Genomic DNA, 26,437 nt, shown 5'->3' with positions numbered 1-26,437 from the left:
GTCAGTTACCTGTCAATCCATTTTAGGGTTTGAGATCCTTTGAAATAACTGTGCCGGGTGCCAGAGCCCTGCGGGGCCTAAGTTTCATAAACAGTAGTAATAAATGGATGGCGGAAAAGTCTGGGAAGGGGCGAGAGGCCCCTCCCTGCCCCCCTCCAGGCTCCTCTCAGGTTCCTCCAGGGTCCAAAGCCGCTTCCATTTTGGGGGGGGGGCCAGGAAGGGAGTGGTCCCTGCAGCTTCGCCTGCTGGAAAGGGGGCGACATGCAAGAGGCCAGCCTGGCAGGGTTGTTGTGGAAGGAGGAGCTCCTGGGAAGGAAGGAGGTGCCAGGGAAATGCCATTCTGCCAGTAAGGTGCCTCCGTCTCTCACTCCTCTTCCAAACGAGAGCCAGGGGTGTGTGTATATATCTAGGTAGGTAGGTAGGTAGATGATAGAGATAGATAGTAGATAGATAGATAGATAGATAGATAGATAGATAGATAGAGCCCTAAACGGCCTCGGTCCAGTATATCTGAAGGAGCGTCTCCACCCCCATTCTTCTGCCCGGACACTGAGGTCCAGCACCGAGGGCCTTCTGGCGGTTCCCTCGCTGCAAGAAGCCAAGTTACAGGGAACCAGTCAGAGGGCCTTCTCGGTAGTGGCACCTTCCCTGTGGATGCCAAAGAGATCAACAACTACCAGACTTTTAGAAGACATCTGAAGGGAAGTTCAGGGAAGTTTAGAGTGGCTGGGGAAGCCCAACCAGATGGGCGGGGTATAGATAATAAATTATTATTATTATTATTATTATTATTATTATTATTATTATTATTATTATTATTATTATTGAGATGTATGTGTGTATAACAGACAGGCACATAATTTGGCCACCGGCCCTTCCTCCCGCTCCAAACATAGAAGGACCGGTTGCCCTGACCCAACATGGCCTCTGCTCTTTCTGGCCTCCTTGGCAGCGTCAACTCCGGGACGGCCCTCCTCGCTTGGTGAATGGAGGGGCGAAGTCAACTTACACTTGGACGTGGAGGCTGTCAGGGCCTGAAGCGCAGCAGGACAGGCCCAGCTTTTCTCCAGCTCCGCTTGGCCAAATGCAGCTGCTCCCCTTCAGGCCGATGTTCCCCTTCCTAGAAATGGGGGCCTAATGCTTCCCTCGCTCTCTGCTCCCTTCCCTGAGTACTTGCACCATTCAGTGCTTTGGACGCAGCCCCGCTTCCCTGGCGGAACAGCAGGATTAAGGGCACCAGGAATATCTACCCTTTACGAACTCCAGAGGGGAGCTTCTCGCTCCTCTTGTGACAAGATTCCCAAAGGCTGAGGGTAGCTTGGGAGAACTAGCCTCTTTTGAGACAGCGCCAATTTCCATTTCTTCTGGATCAAAACCCACAAACACTCTGCTAGGATTTTTCCAGAAGGTTTTACAAGTATCTATCAGGATGGTAAGAATTTTATTACAGTGAGCCAAAAAGGATTTTATGAGTTCCATGTCCTCTGTTAGTAGTAGTACAAGGCGCCCAATGACTGATAATCCCTCCTCATTTGTCCGAAAAGGTTGGGAGAAGGAGTCTTCTATCCTTGCTTTAGCATTTCCTGAGGATACACCTGAAATTTGCTTGTTTAGCCTGAATAGGGGAGAGACGTGTGTTGTTGCATCTGGGACACAGGAAGTGGTCCGGTTGTTAAGATGCAGACGGGCTTTTCTTCTCCCTGCCCCCCCCCCCCCAATGTGGGAATGTTCTCGTCTGTCTACATCCTCTGTTCACAAATGTGACTTTTCCCTCAATTTGAAGGGGGGTTTATTTCCTTGACCCAAATCCCCCTCCCCCAAAAGGAAGGCAGCATCTGGATCCCAAGGAAGTCGGGCTGCAGCCTCTGTTCACAAAAGTGACTTATCTCCAAACCTGAAGGGGGTTTCTTTGCCTCCCCACTTTTCCTTGACCCAAAACCCCCTCCCCCCAAAAGGAAGCAGTGCCTGGATCCCAAAGGCTGCAGATCTCCTGCGAACTGGCCCCCTCCCTGGCTTGGCAGGGAGGACGAGGGAGGACCCTCTGCTCCCTGACTTGGGGGTCTGCCCTGTGGCCGGAGACCCCCCCAAAAAATGTATAATGCACAAGCACCACACTCACACGCACACACCTCCCCTCCCCGACCCTGGAAATGTCCCTTTAGAGGGCCATTTCCTAAAAGCCTTCCGTAAATAAGGAAGCGCGCTAGTTTTGACAGCTCTACTGGAACCCTTTTCGCCTATCTTTATCATGGGTAGACCGGGCGCCCGAACTCTGGGTCAGCCGGCTGCCGTTTCAACCAATCAGCGTTACCGAACAGCGCCTCTAGCGGCGGCTGCGCAGGTACTGCAGCCGGCTTCTGCTTCTTCCCCACTTTGACAGCTTGCTAATACAATGTTTCCGAATTCAACTGACCGTGACTGATTTAATCAAGATGTTGCAACATTGTTTCCAGAACCTGGGAGTATTTTGAACTTCAGGGTCCCTTTCCTTTAAATATTCACCACAAATCAGCCGTACATCGGATTTTCATCGGACCACTTTTATTCTACTCCAAATTACATGGATTACCAAAGGGGGGTGGCCTGCCACCGGCCAGCCATAATCCCCCAACCGAGCAAGCACGTACTCAGACCTGCCTACCCTGATACCCGGCTTGATGGGCTCAGACAGAAAACCGCCAAGGACACAGGACTGCACATGATAGTGTATTCTGCTTCTGCAAAAACAAAAGGGACTGTGACCGGATTCCCCCAGGGGGCAGGAAACTGCACCGTTGCCCTTTGTCTTCCAAAAGGACTCACAGGATGGGGGGAGAGGGACACTGACCAGGTGTTGAGACACTCGGGTTACCTGCCCAATCCCTCCCCTGACTCCTCCTGTTTTTAATGTAATCATGATGTAAATATGATGTAATTCTGAGGGTGTAGCTAAGGGGATTAGTAACTAATAAAAGTCAGGGTCTCCCTTTGTTCGGGGCTTCCATCTTGCATCACTTCGTGGGCGGTGGGAGTCCTGTCGCGACAGTCTTTTCTTTAATAAAGACCGAGCCTACTGGCTGCTGTTTTGCTCTGAATTGCTCTGGTTGGTGTCTTCATTTGTCCAAGAGAGCCCTCGGATTTCCGTTAACAGTTCCCATCAGGAATGATCTGAACAGGGGCGCCCATGCAATCCCTGCATCCCGTGTAATTGCATAACAAGGTCACCTCCTGTCACCTCCCCAATAATACATTTTTTCTTTTGCCTGCAAAAATGTTTTGACTTTATTTCATATTTTCTTACAAAGGAATGTGGATTCTGGGCCTCTGATAACAAGTAGGCCACTGTGGAAAGTTACTTAAATCTACAGGATGCATTGTGTTTTGGCTTGTGTTGTTTTATTTATATTGATTGTTTATTTATTTATTAAAATTTATTTTTAAAAACCTGTAAAGTTGTTTACCAATACAAAAAAACAAAGAAACAACAACACCACAGCTGTAAAATCAAAATTAACAAGCCTACTTTAAAACAGAGAAAAGCTAAAATATTAAAACAGATTAAAATTACTTCAGCTTCCTGAGCATCTGGGTATGCTTGCCTAAACAATAATGCTTTTAGCAGATGCCTGAAAAGAGTCTAGCAGAGGCACGCGCTTTATTGCAAGTGGCGGGGAGTTCCAAAGGGCAGGTGCTGCCACACTAAACCACGCAGTGCTGGAAAGGGGGTGAAAGGCAAGCGGCCAGCCTGGCAGGGTTGTTGTGGAAGGAGGAGCTCCTGGGAGGAAAGGAGGTGCCATGGAAACGCTATTCTAGAAGTAAAGAGCCTCCGTCTCTCACTCCTCCTCCAAACGAGAGCCAGAGGTGTGTGTGTGTGTAAACATATAGAGTGAAGGGGGAAAGTATTTGATCCCCTGCTAAATTTGGGTTTTTTGGCCTCTGACGAAGAAATGCCTAGTCCACAATATTAATGGTAGGTTTATTGTAGCTGTGAGAGACAGAATAACAACAGAGAAACCCAGAAGACAAAAGTCAAAGATTGATGATGATGATTATTTTATTTTTTTGGTTCCTGTTCCTACTTTTCTCTCTTTTATTTATTCCCAATATCATCCCGATCTTAATCCTTTATCTTACCTTGACAGCCACTGGCATGCAACTTTAATCATATTTAACAGATCTATATGTAAATTAACATGCAAGATGAACATTTTGCTCTTCTTGTTGTTGTCCATCAATTTTTTTCGGTGCAGTCCCTCCTCAGAAGGCCCTATTTCGTTCCACCGTCTTACCTTCCAGGACTCTGGGCTGTCTTCCTACTTTCCTTTGTTTAGTTAAAATTAAGACACATGTAATGTATTTTAACTGACTGATCTTTTCCCAAACCGAAGAATCTTCTGTGTGGGAGTCATAAAGCCAAGGCAGAGTCTTGTAAATACTGCAGGGTGCCCCCTGACATTCCTCTGGGCAATGATTACCTTATATGGTAAAGGGGCAATAAAAGCTTGACCGGATGAGGTAACGTGAGATTGGCAAACAGCCATGCGGCTGGACAGAACAAAGGACAATAAAAAGTGACCGGAGAGGAGAAGAAGTCTGAATGAGCTGCTCTCTCTTATTATGGAAATATTGCTGGCTTTCTGTGTCTTTATTTTATGCTAAACAAATGCCACTTGTGACGGCTGGCTCCAACACTTCTGGAAGAGACCACACTGTGTGATACATTTCACAGTTAATAATTGTTTGGTTCCTCTAGAATCCAAGCTTGCTCCCCCTGAGCCCTAAGGGAAGCTTGCAAAGATCAAAGATTCACCTTCACTTTTATAAATCCATATATGACAAAAGTCCATGCAAGCAGGTGTGGTTTCCTGTGTGAAATATTCCCCAGTTGTAATCTGTCGGTTGTCTGCAGCCCCCTTTGAGAGGGACCCCTTTTTCAAACCCGTATAAATAATTTGGTGGGCAAGGAATGAATCTTTTCCCACATTCCAAACACTAAGACGTTTTCTCTCTTGTATGGATTCTTTGATGGGAATTGAGATAACCCCTCTGACTAAAGCTCTTTCCACATTCCAAGCACTGATAGGGTTTCTCCCCTGTATGAATTCTGTGATGATAAGTGAGACTATCCTTCCGACTGAAGCCCTTTCCACATTCGAAGCACTGATAGGGTTTCTCCCCTGTATGAATTCTTTGATGGGAAGTGAGACTATCCTTCCGACTGAAGCCCTTTCCACATTCGAAGCACTGATAGAGTTTTTCCCCTGTATGAATTCTCTGATGAGAAGTGAGATTCCCCTCCTGACTGAAGCTCTTCCCACATTCTGAGCATTGATAGGGTTTCTCCCCTGTATGAATTCTGTGATGGGAAGAGAGTGTGGCACTTTGACTGAAGCTCTTTCCGCATTCCAAGCACTGATAGGGTTTCTCACCTGTATGAATTCTTTGATGGGAAGTGAGCTGGTGGCGCTTCCGGAAGCTTTTCCCACAATCGAAGCACATATAGGGTTTCTCCCCTGTATGAATTCTTTGATGGAAAGTCAGATCACCAGTCAGACGAAAGCTCTTTCCACATTCCAAGCACTGATAGGGTTTTTCCCCTGTGTGAACTCTTTGATGGGAAGTCAGATCACCACTCAGACGAAAACCTTTTCCACATTCGAAGCACTGATAGGGTTTCTCCCCTGTATGAATTCTCTGATGAGAAGTGAGATTCCCCTCCTGACTGAAGCTCTTCCCACATTCTGAGCACTGATAGGGTTTCTCCCCTGTATGAATTTTTTGATGAGAAGTGAGATTCACCTTCTGACTGAAGTTCTTTCCACATTCCAAGCACTGATAGGGTTTTTCTCCTGTATGAATTTTGTGATGGGAAGTGAGGTGACCCTTCTGATTGAAGCTCTTTCCACATTCCAAACACTGATACAGTTTCTCCCCTGTATGAATTCTTTGATGAGAAGCGAGATTCTGGCGGTGACTAAAATTCTTCCCACATTCCAAGCACTGATACGGTTTCTCCCCTGTATGAACTCTTTGATGGGAAGTGAGATTCCCCGAGTGACTGAAGCTCTTTCCACATTCGAAGCAATTATATGGTTTCTCCCCACTATGAATTATTTGATGGGAAGTGAGATGATACTTTCGATTGAAGCTCTTTCCACATTCCAAGCACTGATACGGTTTCTCCCCTGTATGAATTCTTTGATGGGAAGTGAGACTATCCTTCCGATTGAAGCTCTTTCCACATTCCAAGCACTGATAGGGCTTCTCCCCTGTATGAATTATTTGATGAGAAGTGAGATGGGCCCTCTGGCTGAAGCTCTTTCCACAGTCCAAGCACTGATACGATTTCTCCCTACTCTGTGTTCTTTTGTGTGAAGTGAGGCTATTCCTTCGAATGAAGCTCTTTCTTTGATGGGAGGTGAACTGGGAGCTCTGACGGATCTTCTCTACACACTCTGAATATTTATCTGACTTCTCTGCTATGTGGATTCTGTTGTGCTCCCCCTTGTTCTTCCCTTCTGATTCATCACCATCTGCAATGAAGAGAGATGCTAATTAGAGTCTCAGGAGGAAATGGGAGCTCCAGATTATTGAACAATGTTAATGAATGCTTGTGACAGAGGAAGAACTGAAGAGAATGAGATGTGAGGCCGTCCAATAGTTTTCACTGTTTTTGTTTCCTGGTATTAACTGAGATATTGCTTGGCTTTTATCTGGGATGGATATTTTTGTGGCTCAATCATGGAATCCACTCCATCTCCAATCACAACATGTTATGATCCAACAGGGATCCTTACTGAGAGAGTCCATGATCCCACGATTCTCCTCCTTGACCTCCCCTGGGTGAGTGCCTGAGGGCCCTGCTCTTGCCACTCACCACCTGGCCCGGGGCGGGGCCTCAAGCCTCAAAAGGACTGCTCTGCTGCCCAGGAGGACTCTCCTGGGTGAGTGCCTGAGGGCCCTGCTCTTGCCACTCACCATCTGGCCCAAGGCGGGGCCTGACAGGCCTCACAACTACGGTTGCTGTTACTGCTGCTGCTGTCCAGGAGGACTCGGGGGGGCGCAGATTTCTTTTTAAAATGTTTTAAAAAATTTCTTCTGAATTTTTTATATGTGGGGGGTGGGGGTGGGGTGGGGTGGATGTTTGGTTGGGCCTGGGAATTTGTTTGATTTAGGTGTTTTTGTAATTTCTACAGGTTTTTTTGTATTGTTTTATTGTTTTATTTTTTTAAAGGTTTTATTTTGTTCCTAAGGGGAGGGGTCAGGGCTGCCGGGGAGTGGGTCCCAGCCAACAAAATGGCTGGGGCATGTTCCACAGGAGGGGATGCACTGGGACAACCGATCTCAGTGATCACGGGTAGGAGGAGGAGTTACGCTAAGACCAGACCATGTCGTTACAGAGGAGGCAGGTTTAGTCGTTGTCTGAGGACTATTCCTGCCTCCGGGTCTGGTCCTGACTGGATGGATACTAGAATCAGCAAGGGATACCCACATGACCTGAAGGTGCTGCTGTGCAATGCCAGGTCAATGATTCATAAAACCACTGCCATCCATGACTTGATCATGGATGGAGGACTTGACCTGGCATGTGTAACAGAGACTTGGTTGGATGAAACAGATGGGCCTGTCCTTGCCGCTGCTTGTCCACCAGGTTTCTCTTACGCACAGCAACCCAGGTCATGTGGGCAGGGGGGGATGGTTGCAGTGATTTTTAGGAAGTCATTAGTCTGCACTAGGCATCCTATTGGGAAGACTCAGTTTTCTGAGTGCATGTTCTGGAAGTTGGGCAATAGGGGCAGTACAGGATTCCTTTTGGTGTACCGACCTCCCCGCTGCACCAAGGATTCCCTGCCTGAGCTGCTTCAGGTCGTGGCGGATGTTCTTCTGGAGACACATAGCTTGGTTGTCCTAGGGGATTTTAATATCCATGCCGACACAACCTTACAAGGGGCGGCTCGGGACTTCGTGGAAAGCATAGCCTCCATGGGGCTGTCCCTGAATAAGTCTGGCCCAACCCATAGCCACGGACATGCCTTGGACCTGGTGTTTACCTCTACGGATGTTGGTGATCTGACACTAAGTAAAAGCAAAACGAAAGAAGTGCCATGGTCAGATCACTTCCTGGTGCAACTGGACTTCTCCGCGACCCTTCCTCTCTGCAGTGAAGAGGGACCGATTCAGATGGTCCGCACCCGCCACTTAATGGATCCGAATGGTTTCCTGAGAATGGTAGCGGATGTTTTATCCCATGTTGATGGCCTTTCAGCTGATTCCCTGGTGGCCCGCTGGAATGTGGAGTTAACCAGGGCTATTGACTGTTTGGCTCCGAAGCGCCCTCTCCGACTGCATGGAGCCCGGACAGCCCCGTGGTTTTCCACGGATCTGAGGGCAATGAAACAATCATTGAGACGGCTAGAGCGCCGGTGGCAGATAACTCATTCTGAAGCTGACCGGACACGGGTTAGAGCTCAATGTCGAGCCTACCAAGTGGCGGTAGCGACGGCGAAGGAGACTTTCTTCACCGCCTCTATTGCATCTGCAGAAAACAGCAGCAGGAGACTTTTTCAGATGGTTCACAATTTAGCAGAACCACCTGTTACATTGGGGCCCAGCAAGGGCCACATGATCTCCTGCAATGATTTTGCAAAAAATTTTGCAGATAAAGTCGCTCATATTTGGGAAGAGGTAGACACCACCATGGGAGCAGGGCCGGAGTGGGAGAGTGCTAGAGTCCTGTCTAGTCCAATTGTGTGGGATCAATTAGAATCTGTTACCTCCGAGGATGTGGACAGGCTGCTTGGACGAGTGAAACCAACCACCTGTCTCCTGGATCCTTGCCCATCCTGGCTTATAAAAGTTGGCTGGGAATGGCTGGGCGATGGGCTTCATGGGGTGGTGAATGCTTCCCTCCGTGAGGGAGCCTTCCCAGACCCGCTGAAAGAGGCGGTTATTAAACCGCTTCTTAAAAAACCATCTTTAGATGCAGCCATGATGGCCAACTATCGCCCAGTCTCAAATCTTCCATTTTTGGGCAAGGTGATTGAGCGAGTGGTTGCTGAACAACTCCAGGCACGCCTGGAAGAAGCGGACCATTTGGATCCCTTCCAGTCGGGATTCAGGCCTCATCATGGGACTGAAACTGCCTTGGTCGCACTGGTTGATGATCTCCGGCGGGCTAAGGACAAAGGTGAGAGCTGCTTCCTAGTTCTGCTGGATCTCTCAGCGGCGTTTGATACCATCGACCATAACATCCTTCTGGACTGTGTTGAGGGGCTGGGAGCTGGGGGCACTGTCATACAGTGGTTTCGCTCCTTCCTCCTGGGACATGTTCAGAAAATGGTGGTGGGGGATGAGTGTTCAGACCCCTGGGCTCTCACTTGTGGGGTGCCTCAGGGTTCTGTCCTCTCCCCCATGCTTTTCAACATCTAGATGCAGCCGCCAGTGAAGGCGGGGAAGGTCCTGTGTGAGTGTCTGGAGGCGGTTGGAGGATGGATGGCGGCTAACAGATTGAGGTTGAACCCTGACAAGACAGAAGTACTGTTTTTGGGGGACAGGAGGCGGGCAGGTGTGGAGGATTCCCTGATCCTGAATGGGGTAACTTTGCCCCTGAATGACCAGGTGTGCAGCCTGGGAGTCATTTTGGACTCACAGCTGTCCACGGAGGCACAGGTCAAATCTGTGTCCAGGGCAGCTGTTTACCAGCTCCATCTGGTACACAGGATGAGACCTTCCCTGCCCATGTACTGTCTCGCCAGAGTGGTGCACGCTCTGGTTATCTCCTGATTGGACTACTGCAATGCGCTCTATGTGGAGCTACCTTTGAAGGTGACTCAGAAACTACAACTAATCCAGAATGCGGCAGCTAGACTGGTGACTGGGAGCGGCTGCCGAGACCATATAACACCGGTCTTGAAAGACCTACATTGGCTCCCAGTACATTTCCGAGCACAATTCAAAGTGTTGGTGCTGACCTTGAAAGCCCAAAACGGCCTCAGTCCAGTATATCTGAAGGAGTGTCTCCACCCCCATCGTTCTACCCGGACACTGAGGTCCAGCACCGAGGGCCTTCTGGCGGTTCCCTCACTGCGAGAAGCCAAGTTACAGGGAACCAGGCAGAGGGCCTTCTCGGTAGTGGCGCCCTCCCTGTGGAATGCCCTCCCACCAGATGTCCAAGAGAACAACATCTACCAGACTTTTAGAAGACATCGGAAGGCGGCCCTGTTTAGGGAGGCTTTTAATGTTTGATGTAGTACAGTATTTTTATTTTTTTTATTTTTTTGGAAGCTGCCCAGAGTCGCTGGGGAAGCCCAGCCAGATGGGTGGGGTATAAATAATATATTATTATTATTATTATTATTATTATTATTATTATTATTATTATTATTATTCTTTATGCTGAGCTCTCTGGTCAGGATCCAGCAACGTCCACGCCTCTTCTGTGAAACAACAGCAACATCTTCACCTGAACACTCCCCATCAGAAGTTATCTCAATCTGGTTGGTCTAAATTTAAATTTATACGTAAATCTCTTTCTTCACTTTGAACCCCCTGCCTCCCATTTTCATGATGAAACCAACTCTGTATGGAAAAATGACTATTACTCACTTAATCTAAGCACAACGGCCACAATAGCTCCAGTCTAGGCATTTGGCTCTGCGATGTTGAATGTTCTCTGTTCTCTCCTGTTTCCCCTTTTTTTGTTCCAGTTGAAAGCAATTCATGAACCCAGAACTCATACACTGACCACTAATGATGAACTATATGTTATAGATATTTTGGCAAATTTATTCTGCTATTTTACATAGAAATGACATGAGAAGACTTGGTCTAGATGTTTTATTATTCCTATGTTCCTTGTTTATAAAAGCAAATAAAAAGTTATTCCAAAAAGAAAAGAATAATACATGGAGGCCTCATCTGCATTCAATCTGCAAAGCAGGATCAGGTTCCTTTAAAGACTCGTGGCTTCTAGTGCTGCGCGACGGGGCGGAGGGAAGTTTGAGGATGGAGAAAAGAATAATATGATGGATTGAGGAAATAGAAATGTAAATGTATGGGGGAATGGGGAGGAAATGGTGTTGGCTTTGGTACATTTGTATTGTAATACAATATGTGAAAACCAATTTTTTTAAAAAAGAGTTGTGGGTTCTAGTGCTGCGCGACGGATCAGTGTTGGACATTGGTAAGGCATTCAGATCACAGAACTGATTTTAGACCTTTTGAGCTGCCAACACATCACGGTGACTGGGGAGCTGTGACCTATTCCTAGCTGAAATTGCCTGCAGATGACAAAGGAGCAGGCAGGCAGGCAGACAGGTGGGGAAGCCCGAAAAGGTGCTCCCCTTCTCCATCTCCATCCGCCTGCCTGCCTCCCCCCACCCCCTAGCTGAGGAAGCCCCAGTACCTCTTTGGCTCCATCCATCCAGGTCCCATTCTCCCCTCCCCTGGGACTCACCAGATCTCTCGGAGGTCCCTGGGAGGGAGCGCTCAGAGGTTGTGGGGAGGGATGCAGGAGACAGCCTGACCAGGTCATGCGTCCATCTTCCCTCTTCCATCCTTGCTAGCTTTGCAGGATCCGTCTCACTCATCCTTCCTGAAGGGTCAAGGAGCCAAAAGAAGCTGCAGGGTCCTGGGAGAGAGGAAGAAGCAAAGGGAGCCTCAGAGGCCCTGCAGGGATTCTCCTGCCCTAGATATTCTCCTGCCCCTGGAGAAGCACAAATGGGGCAGCCCCTCCCCCACAGAAGCCCCATTTCTAAACATCTCCAGTGGTTTCAATTTCCCCTGTTTGCTCCTCACTTCGTAAGGCTGGCATGGTCTGTCCAGTAGTGACCTGAGAGTAGATCCCATTGAACTCATTGGGGCTTATGGACAGAACTTGGTGCCAAAACGAGTTACCATCCTGTCCCTAAGCCTGAAAACTGCAAGCCCAGAGCATGGGCAGAAAACAGACGAGTAGCTAATACATGTAAGTGGCCCCATGCTTAATCGCAAATAGACAAGGAGGGACTGGCAATCGTGAAGGGAGTAAAAAAAATGCATGATTTCTTGTACGGGCGGCCCTTCACCGTGGTGACTGACCACAAGCCGTTGCTTGGCTTGTTTGCCCCCGAAAAGCAGACCCCCCAAGTGCTGTCTCCTCGTGTCCTCAGGTGGTCAATTTTCCTTGCCAGCTACCAGTATGCACTGATTCACCGCCCGGGGAAGGCGATGGGCCACGCGGACGCCCTCAGCAGGCTACTACTACCGGAAACAGGCCCCGACCCAGCACCAGCAGGTTATGAGTCTGGAGCTGCTTCCCGACTGCCCCATTCAGGCACAAGAAGTTGCACACCATTCCAAGAAAGATAGGGTCATCTCCCGGGTCCTGGACTGGGTGTGGAGGGGATGGCCCAGCAGCAGCTCTGGGCCAGAATTCGCTGGCTACACAACCTGCAAACATGAACTGTCGGCCCACAAGGGGTGCCTGTTAGGCAACTTTGTTGTGTATTTTAATGATGGCTCTTAATCCTTGTATAAATGTGGCCAGCATGACTAAGCCACTTCTGGCCAACCAGAGCAGCGCATGGAAATGCCATTTACCTTCCCGCCGGAGTGGTACCAATTTATCTACTTGCACTCTGACGCGCTTTTGAACTGCTAGGTGGGCAGGAGCTGGGAACAAGCAACGGGAGTTCAGCCCATCATTGCGGGGATTCGAATCCCTGACCTTCTGATCGGCAAGCCCAAGAGGCTCAGTGGTTTGGCCCACAGCGCCCCCCGCGTCCCATTCCACATCATAATAATCCTCACCCACAAATCTAGCAAAAGTAGTTCTTTCCCTGAAAGGCGCATCCAACCCACCCCAGAGCCTTAAAATTGTTTCCTGGAATGTTAATGGCTGGGCGACAAAGCAAACGGATCCTGAGGCAATAAACTTCATCTCTTCATTTGACATTGTGTGCCTCCAAGAGACCTGGTCCCAACAAAGTATTGCTTTCCCAAACTATTGTTCCTTTAGCTCCTGTGCTCGCAAACTAGCTAACAGGGGTCGCCCTCAAGTTGGCCTCGCCTGTCTTATCTCAACCAGCTTATCCCTCACTATCTGCGAGGAACTTAAATCTTCCCCCTACTTTCTCACTATAAAGATCCACCTTCCAAAGACCAAAAGCCCATGGTTGATAACTACAGTATATCTGCCTCCAGCAATTAATGATTCCGACCGTAATGAAAGGTGGTCTGAACTTTCGTCTTGGCTCCATGATCTTCAAACAACTAACCCAGGACTTCCTCAAATCCTCTTAAGCAACTTTAACGCAAGAATAGGTCCCAACGACGATGCTATATTATCTCCCGCAGCACTCCTGGACAATCCCCTGCAGCCCCCTTGGGGAAACAGATGCTCTCTTGATCCCATAACAAATGCGTCGGGGAGGCTGATGGCCCAATTGGCCATCGAAAACGATCTCTGCATCGCAAATGGCAACGTTACTCCCTTGTCCTCGCCGCATTTAACGTGCATCTCTTCCCGGGGAACCAGTGTTGTCGACTACATTCTATTGACGCCGGAGCTATTCTCAATCTCTACACAAATGGAAGTGGCTGAATATTTTGGTGGTGACCACCTTCCAATTGACACCTAATAGAGCCATTTTCAGTCCCTTCAAACTATAGTTCCACGGCACAAAGCTACCCTATATACAAAACAAAGAAATGGACAAGCCTCAGTTCCTCTCTTGCTCTGGACATACAAAAATCATTTGATATGCCTGCAGTTCTCTCTGACTCAATTCTGCCCGCTGACCAATACCGGAAATTAATTGATGCTTTTTCAACAACTTACATAACCACCACCTCGCCTACCCATCAACGCTTTTTCTCTGAATCACCTTGGTTTGACAAGGAATGTAAAGCCCTAAGAAGGCGAATTAGGAAAATGGTCAGAATCATCATATTTTCCAACAACCCCCAAACCTGTGCAGAGCTTTTAGATATTAAAAGGGCATACAGAAACATGATTCATTGCAAGAAACAGCAACACATCCTTGAGGCTTGGTCCACTCTTCGTTCGGCTGTAGAGAGGCATGACTCCCGCTCCTTCTGGCGCTTAGTTAGGCCTTCGGCACCATTCAATTCAGCTACCCTGATTTCCGCTGACGAATGGATCGCCTATTATTCAGCCAGTTTCGCTTCTCCAAATCATCTTACAGATCACCTCCAATTCCCATTGGACCTCTGTTCCTGCTCTCTTAGTACCACCTCCTCAGTAAATTTTACCTCAACCCGCATCTTCAACATCATAATGTCCATGCGAAGGAATAAGGCCCCCGGCCCAGACATGGTCCCGTTGGATCTTTTCCTGACTGATCCTCTTTGGTGGAGTGAACAGCTGACTCCTGTATTCACCGCTATCTCCTCCGCCTTAGACATCCCCGACTCCTGGACAGAAGCTACAATAGTTCCGATTTTCAAAGGCGGCCAGCCAAACATCCCTAGGAACTATCGCCCCATCAGTTTATTATCTATTCCGGGGAAAATATTTGCTGCTGTTTTACTGGAAGAACTTCTTTCATGGGTCCATAAGAGGAACATTCTACCGCCAGAACAGATTGGCTTCCGAAAGTCAGCATCAACCATGGACCACTGTCTAACTCTTTATCACCTTGCCAGTAAATATACTGCACCAAGGCAAGGCCACCTGTTTGCCGCTTTCATGGACCTGGAGGCCGCCTTTGATTCCATTCCTAGGCAGAGATTATGGTCCAAACTCGCCCATCTGGGAATTGATCCGCACCTCCTCTCCCTAATTATTTCCCTTTATTCAAACGCCACAGCTCGCGTCCGAATTGGTCCCAACGGCTCCCTTACCACCCCATTCCCAACGGCCAGGGGCGTCCAACAAGGTTGTCTCTTGGCCCCTTTACTGTTTAATCTTTATCTTCAAGATGCTCTTTCCCCTTTGAAGCTAGCAACTAAGTATCCTCCTCATTTAGCAGGCCACCCCATTGCTTCCCTTTTCTATGCAGATGATGCCGTCATCTTATCCAGAACAGCTGCGGACCTAGCAAATGCAGTTAATGCATTTATCGCCTATTGTAAGGCGGAAGCTCTTAATATTAATTATAAAAAATTGAAAGTCGTCCACTTCACTCGTTCCCGCAAACTCAAGCTGGAGCCGCTTAAGATCACAGGGGGCTACTTAGATGGACCACCCATCTACAATCTGCCTCTCTTGCTGCAACCACGACCTCTAATGCCATTGTCCGATTTTATCACCAGAAGGGCGGCAAACACCTTCCAGCAGCAATTCAAAATATTTAATGCCAAAGTTGTCCCTAAATTATTATATGGCTGCGAAGTATGGACTACAGCAATATCAGGTAACTTGGATCACCCACTTCACATGTTTTTGAGATCTCTTTCCGGCGTCCTGAGATGTGTCTCAGGTGCAGCCCTACGACTTGAGTTCGCCCAGCCCTCAATTGAAAAACGAGCATGGAGTCGAGCCATTTCCTATAGCTCCCACCTATTAGCATCGGATGCTCGAATTAGAGGTGGTTTCTCCAACCTGATCCTAAGAGATATTCATAATTCTCCTTGGAAAACTACAATTAATCTCAAACTCCGCTCTCTTCTCAATTTGAACCGCAAAACTGTTTTTAACTTAGAGTGTATTAGCCCGGCGGCCCAACCTCCAATCAAGAAGAAGCTACAGCAACTTGACTTCTCTAACACAGCTTCCCGTGCAAGAGGGCCGTGTTCAGGCTTAGCCCTAGCTATTCCACCCCCTGAAGGGATCCCTCTATACTGCCTCACAATTCCTTCGGAGGCTAAGCGAAGGGCCTTTACCTGTGCCCGTCTCAACTGTTTTCCTACAGCAGTTTTGTCGGGTCGTTATTCCAGAGTTCCCATCGCAAATAGAACATGCACCTGCAATGACACGGCTCTGGAGACTCTGGAACATGTAATGCTCTTCTGTCCCAACTGGACAGATGAAAGATCTCGGTTTCTAATTCCTCTCGTGAACAAGCTTCATCTCCCAATCCAGCCTTGGATAGTGTCCCTTCTTCTGCAGGATTCTGACTGTTGGATTACCGAGATGACAGCTAACTTCCTGCTTAGTGTGATGAAGAGGAAAGTGGCACCAACTCCTTCTTTAATACCACAGATGTAGTCGATATGCCGCACAATCGAACCTGTTTTTGCATTCTCTGTCACTCGATGTTCTAAATCCCCTGTTACTTTTGTTATCCTCATTTTTTTTAAAGTACTCCCCCCCCCCCATTTTATGTTGTTATTTCTATGTATATTATGCTATGGCCACACGGCTAATGCAATAAAATCGATTCACTTATAATCCCTAAATCTGAAGGGGGTTTCTTTACCTGCCCAGTTTCCCTTGACCCCAAGCCCCCTCCCCAAAATGAAGGCAGCATCTGGATCCCAAGGAAGAGCAGAGCTTCAGACCTCCTGCGATCTTGGCAGAGAGGACAAGGGAGGACCCTCTGCTCCCTGACTTGGGGGTCTGCCCCCACTCTGTATGATCTGAGCAGGGACCCCCATGCCCCCTCCCTGCCCCCCTGGGACCCCCTTCTCCCCATTGCACCCTCAGAGGGAGGAAAGAGGGGACTCACCGGATTCCAGGAGGGGCTTTTGCAAAGGAGAAAGAAGAAAGCAGGAAGGGATGGGGGAGGGAGGGAATTGAGCGATGGAGGATCTTCACCCCCTTCACTTCCCATCCTCTCTAGGAATCCAGCTCTGCTCCTCTTAACCCTTGCAAAGCCTGCCCTTCCCTCTGCCTGCCGGCAGATATGCTGCTGCGGCGCTTAGAGCCTGCCCTCCCCGCCCCCATTGGCCCCAAGGAGCCCAGATCTAGGTCTGAGCAAGTGCCTTGGGCAGCTGAATAGGGAGATCCCAAACCCTGGAGGACCCTGCTCTGCTCTTGCTTTCCATTTGGGACGTGGCAAACATTGATCCGGGGAAGAGTTCAATCTGGACCATCCTGGGCATTTATTTGTTCATTTCAGAGATCCGGGGATGATGGGCTCTATTTTGCTGTCACCATCTGCAGCGATCCTGGAGCCCAAGAAAGCAAAAACTCTCACTGCCTCCATCTCTTCCCCTTCTAGTTGCCAGGAGGTGATGGGACCAGTGGCCAGGATCTTCGTTTTTTGGATGCTGAGCTTCAGACCATATTTTGCGCTCTCTTCTGTCACCCTCAGAAAAAGGTTCTTTAATTCCTCCTCACTTTCTGCCATCAAGGTTGTGATATCTGAGGTTGTTGATATTTCTTCTGGCAATCTTTATTCCGGCTTGGGATTCATCCAGCCCAGCCTTTCGCATGATGAATTCTGCATATAAGTTGTTACGGAAATCTGGGTGCGTATTTACCCTGCCACCCAGCCAATCGGACAGAGTCGTGGGTCTTTGCGGAAGAAAAGAAGCTCAGCCGGAGACAGGAGCAAACTGCCGAAGATCCAAGTTTATTGGCCAACAGGTTCAAGACGAGATTGAACCCTGAGAGTGGGGCGACATAAACTTTTAAAAGTTCCCTCCAAGTCCCAGAATACAGTGCACGAAACGTCATGAATTCATTATGGGAGGGTTGGGTTTCACGGATTACATCATGAATATATTACACACGTCATGAGTGTCTCAGAGAAAAGGTGGGGTTACACTCATTTACATTTGAGACAAGGGAGGGGGAAATATGTAGAGCGAGAAATACACATAGACAATCATTTATCAAGTACCGGTGGTGGCAGGACAAAGGGCCAGAGATATGCATCGTCTGCCACCTGGTATTGCCCGGGGAAAGGGTTATGCGAAGCGATCTGACAGGATTAAGAAGTTCCTGTGTACGTGCCTTGCCGCTCGGGGGATTATGGAAGTAGGGATCACATCATGGAGTCCAGAAGGGGCTGAGTTGAATGACACCAAGAGTAAAGAAATCGGAGCTGTGGTTGATTTTATGTCAATTTCCAAAGGTTTCCTATGTGATTTGGCCTATTTGGTATTGGTAATCAAAAGCGGAAACAAAATGGACACATTGTAGCAGGAATGGATACATTTTGACAGTTTTACGAGGTCTCCAGTTTCGGATCCATTGTTCTCACAGTGGGGGGCCGTCAACAGCTTGTCAGTAGGTTCAATGAGGCGTGCAAGGCTGCCTGAGCTAGCTCCTGCAGGACGAATGCATGGCTGTGATTGGCCAAGACACAGCCATAGGAATAAGCGGAGATACAGGAGCGCCCGGTCTACTCGTTCTGAGTATGGAGCGCAAATAGCCATAGGAAAGGATAAGAGAATACATTCATATATTCGAGCTTATTTCGCTCGTGGAAGAAAGAGTAGAAAGGGGCTCTGGGGAAGGTGTGGTGCTTGTGCAACGGTGAGGGGAACTGAGGGTGGGTGAACGGGGAATACCCTTGAGGTCATCGCCTCGGTTGCTCAAGGGAGAGGGGCAAAGAAGGTACCCCCCCCTTTCCGATCCGTATCAGTCCCCCATTCGGAGATAGATTTGCATCAAAGTTCTGAAGGAACTTGCAAATCCTTTCTCCGCACCACAGGAACGCTAAATTTCTGTGATCTCATATTCCCCTTCTCCTAGATGCCTCATCTGTACATAGTCAGGGAAGGTGGGGGTATGTTGGGAACGAGAATAGGCTCGAAGAGAGAAGGAGTTAGGCGAGGCAGGGTGGCGGAGGCGGAGGAGGGAACAACAGGGATTAATACAGTGCACAGTACAACATAAGATAGACACACAAAGACCAGCGGTCAAGACGATGAGCAGCATGACTTTCAATAATTGTCGGAGCCAGCCCAACTTGGGTAACCATCCCCACAGGTCCACATCGGATAGTCCCTCATGCTGGATATCGTGTAGCCTCCCTGCTAACTCGTGAATATTGTTCAAATGCCCAGTTATGTTTAAGGTCTGGTCAGTCACGTATGTGCAGCACTCGGTGCCTATTAAGGCACAGGTGCCTCCTTGACTAGATAAGAGGAAGTCCGTAGCAATCCTCGTCTGTAAGGCCATCTGTCTTACCTCGGTTAGTTCCGACATGAGAGAGTCCGTGATCTGGGTCGCTTCCTGCATGAACTTAAGGAGGATGTCGGTGAGTCGAAGGATATCCACATGGTTTGAACCGGCACCGTAGGCCGGGAAAAGTGCTCGGCCTACGGTCTCTCCATTTGCAGCAACATCTGACAGATCTGACAACTCCTTTTGCTCCCTTTTATTCCGTTGTCTTCCGGGGGGTAGATGTGGGACGATCCTAATTCCGGGGACAATGTAGCCGACGAAGCAGGATCCGGACATGTGCGGGCTCACCCATGTATATGCACGGTGTCCGCACACCCAGAATAGGCCGCTGAGGTAAGATTCCATTCTGCCTGAGGCAAAGGTTTGCAACAGCATGGAGTCTGAGGGTTGGGGTTTCCAGTTAAAGGGGTGTCCGACGGCAGCGGCCCAGGCGACGGTAAGGTTAGGAAAAGTCCGGGACTCCCTTGCATTGGTGACGGTGACCAGGCCAGTTGGCAGGATTTCGAGAGTGTTGGAACATGTACTGGATCCAATGAAGGTTCCTTCTCCGGAGAAGCTGCGGCAAAGGGGCCCCTTCGTAGGGCCGGTAAGATAGAGATATTGATGTGTCAAGTTGAGCGCCGTTAGGTTCCAGGAAGTAACGTTTCCGGAACGGAATTGTTCAAGGGTCACTGGCACTGGGACTAGTGGGAGACTCTGCTGGAGGTGGCTAGGCGCGTGGGCACAGATCCAGCAGTCTGGGTAGGGTGCTTCCTTTGCCACCTGACTGAGAAGTTTAATGTAGGAGTTTTGCTCCCAGGATGAGAGGAGGTCTTCTCCCGGGAGTGCAGAGTCAGTGCCGAATTGTCGAGGTGCCGTGCCGACTGGGTGGAGTGGGTCAGTAGTGTTTAATAGTCGCCTATCCCTGGCGATACCGCCGCATCTCAGGGGTCCGACGTGGTCCCATGAGGGGGGGCGTGAAGGGTGTATAGGATGATGCCAACCTTCGAGATATTCAGCCCCTTTCCACTCGCGAGTGACCCCTAGGTTCCATAAGCAGCAGAATCGTCGCAGGCAGAGTCCCTGGAGTTGAGACTTCCGGGTTTCTGGGGTGGAGAGGAGACACTGGAACCCGAAAATCAAGTTTCCAGAGGGGTGGTTTGAGTCCGTATAAGCGTGGGAGGCCCCTCCTATCTCAATTTCGGTCCAGTTCGGGTTTTGAGAGATCTCTCCGTTGGCGTAGAGAAGATAAGTCCCGTTTTGGCAGGTCAGCCGGTAAGAGGAGTGGTCAAGAGTGAGGGCCGCGGACCCGATACGGCGCAAGTCCTTGTTTCGGACGAAAAGTTCCCAGTATTCGTCGTTGGTGAGTCGGGGTACTAAAGAATGGCGCAGTAAGACCCGAGACTCTGGAAGGCAGAAATCAAAGTCCCCCATTCGATCAGGGTTAGACCTTCCCGTCTCGACCTCATGATAGTCCAAGAAGTGATAGTCTGTTTGCAACCCTGTGCAGTGGTCTGATGATGTGGGAGTAACCCAGGATATGGCGGCGAGAAGAAGGGCGGTGTAGGCCAGATTCATGGTTTAGATGCGTGTGGGGCAAACGAATGAGGGTGTCAGATAGAGTGAGGCTGCAAAGCGAGGCTGTCAAACGAAGCAAGCTGTCAACGGAGCTGTCAAATGGAGCTGTCAAATGAAGCTGTCAGATGAACTGTCAAAAGCGAGGCTGTCAAACGAAGGAAGCTGTCAACGGAGCTGTCAAATGGAGCTGTCAAATGAAGCTGTCAGATGAACTGTCAAAAGCGAGGCTGTCAAACGAAGGAAGCTGTCAACGGAGCTGTCAAATGGAGCTGTCAAATGAAGCTGTCAAATGAGCTGTCAACGGAGCTGTCAAATGGAGCTGTCAAATGAAGCTGTCAAATGAACTGTCAAAAGCGAGGCTGTCAAACGAAGGAAGCTGTCAAACGCGGCTGTCACCGCGTCTGAAACGTAGCTTAATGGTGTTGGTATCTGGGATGATTTCGGACGTCCAGTTGGATGTCGCGGTGTCTGGTCCGGTCTGTTGAGCCCGACTTTGGCCCCGACCTGCTGGTCCAGTCTGTTGAGCCCGACCTTGGCCCCGATCTACTGGTCCGGTCTGTTGAGCCCGACCTTGGCCCCGATCTGCTGGTCCGGTCTGTTGAGCCCGACCTTGGCCCCGATCTGCTGGTCCGGTCTGTTGGTCGTCGTCGTCAATATATGAGGTCGGTGGAGCAGGTGGAGTCGAAAAGGTGAAGTCCTCGCCGTTGCTTTCTTCCGTCTCCTGTGGAGGGGGTGAGGACTTGCATCTAGTATGATGTAACCAAGAATACTTCTCACCTACTTTCACGGCGGTTGGCGAGGTCAAGAGTACTTGGTAGGGGCCTTCCCACGCGGGTTGGAGTGGTTCTTTCTGGTAGACCTTGACGAGAATCCAGTCACCAGGGTGGAAGGAGTGAGCATGGACGTCGATGGGCAGGTTTTGTCCCTCGATGGCCGCGTAGTGGTGGAGACGTTGTAATTGTGTCTGGAGCTGAATAACATAATTAGTAAGTTCTGTTTCTCCTAGCTCCAGTTCTGAGAGTGGGAATAAAGTGTTGTAGACGGGAGGAGGTCTCCCGAATAAAAGTTCGAATGGAGAGAGTTTCAAACGTTCGGTTGGGGCGCTGCGGATGTTATGAAGGACCAGTGGGAGTGCATTCACCCATTTTAGGCCAGTGAGCTTGCAAAGTTTGCCCAACTGTATTTTTATTTCCTGGTTCATGCGCTCTACTTGGCCAGAGGATTGTGGGTGGTATGGGGTGTGGAGATCCCATCTAATTTGGAGTGTCTTGGCAACTAATTGCACCACTTCTGCAGTAAAGTGGGTTCCCCTGTCGCTGTCAAGGCGTCGGGGTATGCCATAGCGGGGAATAATATCCTGTAGGAGGGCCCTGGCAACTACGGATGCGGTAGCTCTTCGGCAAGGGAATCCCTCCACCCACGAGCAGAATTGGTCCACTATAATCAAAGCATGCTTAAAGCCTTGGCATTGGGGCAGATCAATAAAGTCAAGTTGCAAGTTCTCAAAAGGGACAAAGGCCCATGGTCTGGCTCCCGGTGGCCTCCTGGGTTCACGCTTCGGATTGAAGCGATGGCAGGTAATGCAATTCTTTGATGCTGCTGCTGCGGCAGCAGCTATCCCGGGTGCATACCAAGATCTAATTACATGTTCCATTAATCTCCCTTTTCCCCAATGTGTCCGCTGATGAAGAATCCTCACTACTTTTGGAGTCCAGGCCTTTGGAAGGACGGTTCTTCCATCGGGGAGGACCCAGATGCCTTGTTGTTCGGTGGCACCTATCGATTCCCACATAGCCTTTTCATCCCCTGGGGCAGATTTGTAAATTTCTGTAAGGTCTAGGTCTGCTGGTAGCAGGAGGGCTTGAAACTCGGATTCATTGTTAGGAATGCGTAGGGCAGCCATTTGTGCGGCTTTGTCGGCTCGTCTGTTTCCTTTAGAAACTGAGTCCCTACCCTTGGTATGGGCTTTGCAGTGGACGACGGCTATAGCGGCAGGTAAATGGATCGCCGTGAGAAGTCGCTCAACTAGGGCGGCGTGCGAGATTTGAGACCCGGCGGCGGTTAGAAAGCCTCTCTGGAGCCAAATTTGACCGGTTGTGTGCACCAGGCCGAAACAGTATTTACTGTCGGTATAAATGGTTATCCGCTTCCCTTCACCTATCTCGCAGGCACGCAGTAGCGCGATTAACTCAGCGGCTTGGGCACTGTACTGGGAGTTGATTTGGTTTGATTCTAGTACTTCGAAGTCGGTGACCACCGCATACCCAGTCTTTCTAACCCCGTCGATTACTTTAGAGCTGCCGTCAGTATATAGTATTAGGTCCGGGTTCTCCAGGGGAAGGTGATCTAAGTCTTCACGGGGCTTTTCAGCTTGTCGGACTATGGTGGTGCAGTCATGATGTGGGGTGCCATCATCGGGAAGGGGTAGCAGGGTAGCGGGGTTTAGCGAGTTGACACGTTTAATGGTAACATTGGTTGGGGTTAGGAGGAGGGCTTCGTACCGGTTGAGGCGTGAGTTTGAGAAATGGTGGCATCCTTTTAGAGTTAGGAGGGTTGAGACCGAATGGGGAACGTGAAGGGTGATTTCATGGCCCAGAACTGTTTCTTGGGCCTTCTCGAGGAGGACTGCAGCGGCTGCAATGGCTCTCAGGCAACTGACAGCCCCTTTAGCAGTGTTGTCAAGTTGCAGACTGTAATATGCTACTGGCCTCTCTTGGTCGCGGAAGGGTTGGGTTAGGACACCGGAGGCTACTCCCATTTGCTCGTGAATAAATAGGTTGAACGGGATTCGGTAGTCGGGTAATCCTAGGGCAGGAGCGGATCTGAGTTCCCGTTTTAGTCGTTCAAAAGAGTTGTAAGCTTCCTCTTCCCAGACCAAAGTGTCTGGGTGGTCCTGACGCGTCATAACAGTTAAGGGCTTCGTTATTTCGCTGTAACCAGCGATCCATGCTCGGCAGAAGCTGGCCATGCCAAGGAAGCCGCGCAGCTGTCGCTTCGTTTTTGGGAGAGGGATTTTAGTGACTGCTTCAATCCTGTCAGTGGCTAGACTTCGGGTCCCTACACCCAGGATGTGTCCCAGATACTTGACCTCTTGTTTACAATATTGGAGTTTCTTTGGGGACACCTTATGTCCCTTCTTTGCCAGTTCTGATAGGAGGTGTTTAGTATCTATCTTACACGCCTCTTCAGTGGTAGAACACAATAAAATATCATCCACGTAAAGGAGTAAGGTGGAGCTAGCCGGTAAATGGATGTCCTCTAAGTCTTGATGTAATATGGCCGAAAAAATTGCGGGCGACTCTACATAGCCTTGGGGAAGTCTGGTCCAAGTTAGTTGGCCGGGCCCCCAGGTAAATGCAAAGAGGAATTGGCTGGTCGGGTCCAGGGGTATACTGAAGAAGGCGGAGCACAGGTCCGCAGCGGAGTACCAAGTCGTTCCCGCTGGAATTGCGTTTAGGAGGGAGTTCGGGTTTCCCACTACTGGGTGCCGGGGTATTACGAATTGGTTCACTAATCTCAAGTCCTGCACGAAACGGTACCGTATAGGTTCCCCTTCTTTAGCGGGTTTCTTGACCGGGAGAACTGGAGTATTACAGGGTGAAGCGCACGAGACTAGGATCCCCTTTTCGAGGAAGTCCTCAATCATGGGTGTTAGGCCTTCTATGGCTTCTTTGGGCAGAGGGTATTGCTTGGTACACGGGAAGGGTAGGTCACTTCGGTAAGTGATCTTGACTGGAGTGGCGGAGAGTAAGAGCCCGACTGAGGTTGATTCAGTGCCCCATAGGGAGGGGGGCAAGTCGGTTTCTAGGTCAAGAGGGAGTTCGGGAAACTGTCGATCCGCTTTAGATTCCTGAACGATACCTTGGAACATGGGAATAGAGTCCCCTGGCATATGTAGGTAAATGCCATCGGAGGAGCATTTAATGGTGGCGTTAAGTTTGCAGAGGAGGTCTCTGCCGAGGAGATTGACAGGGCTGCTTGTTAAAAGGAAAGTGTGTTCCGCTAGTAATGGTCCGAGGGTGACCTTAGCCGGTCGCGAGAGCGGGCAAGTGCGGGGTATCCCATCCAGTCCCATTACTTTCTTGGTCACTGTCCCTGGTTCCAGGTGGCTGTTGGTTAGGGTGGAATAAGTAGCCCCTGTGTCCAACAGACATTGATAGGGGTGGCCGTCAATCTCAATAGTGCAGACCGGGTCCTCAGGTGACAGTGCAAGGACGGGGCAGATGGTTTGGGCCTGAGTGGGATCCCCTTCTAATTGTCAATAGGTGTCCTGATCATCGGTAGGTGGTTGGTTTGGAGGATGCAAGGGAGGCGCAGTGGCATTCGCCCAAGGGTGAGCAGACTGGTCTATGGCTGTCATCTGGGTCCGGGGTCCTGATTGGGGTCGGGTTTGAGGTATCGGGTTCGAGGGCGTTGGTGGAGCATAAGTCGCCGGTTGGTGGTTGGTGTACCCTGGGGTTACGTTGGGTTGCGGGGGGAAAGGAGGGTGGCTGGTTCGAGCAGAGAAGGGCTTGGATTCCTGCCCCCCGTAGGTTGACGTATTTAGGTAAGGGCAGAATCTTTTTATGTGACCTTCTTCCTGGCAGTAGTAACACCCTCCAGTCCCCGGTCCCCATTGCCTATAGGGGTTAGGAGGTCCTCCTCCCCGGACCCCCTTTCCTCGGTTGAGACCTCTACCTCGGTTAGGGCCATAGGTAGTCTCCATGCTTAAGGCCAAGATCTGTTCGACCTCGGATTTACTCTCCTTTTTCTTTCTTTCATCTCGAGAGTTGTAGATGGATTTCGCAATGGACAAGATTTCATTTATACTCTTTCCATCATATCCAATTTGAAGATTCAGGGCTTTCCTAATGTCTGGGCAGGCCTGATCCTTGAAGAAACCTTTAACGATTACTTCATGTTGCGGATTCTCGGGGTCTATCCCTCCCCAGGTCTTGATGGCAGAGACCAATCTCGTATAATAATCAGAAGGGTGTTCGTTTGGTCCCTGCATTACCGTTTGGACTTTGGTCCAATTAACGGTGCGTTGGCCGGCAGCCTTCACGCCGTCCAGAATGGCTTTCTTAAATAATTTTAAGCACCAGATCCCGTTTGTCGTGTTATAATCCCATGTAGGTTCTACTCGGAGGCATTGTGCGGTGAGCGCCTGCAATCCTTGGGGCCGTCCCCTCTGGTAATCGGGCGATTCTATAGCTTCCCCGGCTTTAGCCAGGATGTCCGCCTTCTCTGCCTCGTTAAAGAGGGCATTCAGAAGGACATGGACATCTGCCCAGGTAGGATTGTGGGTGGAAAAGATTGCACTGATCTGGCGTGACATTTGTCCGGATCGTCCCTCAGGGAGGGCATCTGGTTGGACCAAGTTACGAGGTCCGAAGTATAAAAGGGATGATGCGTATACACCATTCTTGGGGTTCCGTCAGGTGAGAGAGGCGGGATCGGCAAAGCCCTTAGAGGCATTTGGATCGCGGTAGAGCTCACAGTAGAGCTCACTTGGTCAGAAGGTCCTGGGGTTCCTTGGTTATAGTTCAGGGACTCTGCCGTAGACCCACAAGGTTCGGAGGGGAGATCTCTATCTCTGTTTGGGGCAGGATCTTCAATGGTGTTGTGAAGCATTGAGGAAGGGGTTTTAGCTTTGGTCTGCCCGGGGTCTTTGGGTTTAGCCTGTCCAGAGTCCTTAGTTTTAGTAAACCCGAGGTCCTTTTGGTCCTTCTTGGCTTGTAGCCTTGTGACTCTTCTACTGTCTTGAGTCCCTTCCCCCCCCTTCTCCATCGCTACTCGAACCGCTGTCAGACGGCGGTGGTCCTTGGTAGTAAAAGTGAACCAGGGCCTGCTGTATATCCTCGTCTTCATAAGGGGGGGGCATCTGCTGTCGCCCGGGAT

At 49.7% G+C, this 26,437-nt stretch overlaps 2 protein-coding genes across 2 annotated transcripts in view; one reads left to right on the top strand and one right to left on the bottom strand.

Moving 5' to 3' along the window:
- The first annotated feature begins 1,416 nt into the window (after positions 1–1,416).
- The window catches only part of LOC310837217 (uncharacterized protein), a 277,947-nt gene continuing 252,926 nt past the window's right edge, over positions 1,417–26,437 (top strand). The window contains exon 1 of the mRNA XM_083723341.1: positions 1,417–1,432. The gene's annotated coding sequence lies outside the window, so the exon portion shown is untranslated. The remainder of the gene's footprint in view (positions 1,433–26,437) is intronic.
- On the bottom strand, positions 3,937–16,743 carry LOC310837524 (uncharacterized protein). The gene is made up of 5 exons (XM_083724234.1): positions 16,590–16,743; positions 11,435–11,608; positions 10,369–10,415; positions 6,777–6,816; positions 3,937–6,512 (listed from the first exon to the last, which is right to left on the bottom strand). The coding sequence occupies exons 2-5, from the start codon at positions 11,565–11,567 to the stop codon at positions 4,972–4,974; spliced, it is 1,761 nt and encodes a 586-aa protein (XP_083580360.1). The 5' UTR covers positions 11,568–11,608; positions 16,590–16,743; the 3' UTR covers positions 3,937–4,971.

This window comes from Podarcis gaigeae (assembly GCF_964106915.1).
Source record: "Podarcis gaigeae genome assembly, chromosome: 2".
NCBI lineage: Eukaryota > Metazoa > Chordata > Lepidosauria > Squamata > Lacertidae > Podarcis > Podarcis gaigeae.
This window is presented reverse-complemented; position numbering and strand designations above follow the sequence as displayed.

What these genes read in the sequence shown, in the direction of transcription:
- LOC310837524 (XM_083724234.1), bottom strand. Translation starts at nt 11,567, where the DNA reads ATGAGTGAGACGGATCCTGCAAAGCTAGCAAGGATGGAAGAGGGAAGA. An exon ending in AGGGACCTCCGAGAGATCTG is followed by an intron (nt 10,416 to 11,434) that starts GTGAGTCCCAGG and finishes GTTGTTTCACAG; the next exon opens with AAGAGGCGTGGACGTTGCTG. An exon ending in ACCAGAGAGCTCAGCATAAA is followed by an intron (nt 6,817 to 10,368) that starts GAATAATAATAA and finishes ACTCACCCAGGG; the next exon opens with GAGGTCAAGGAGGAGAATCG.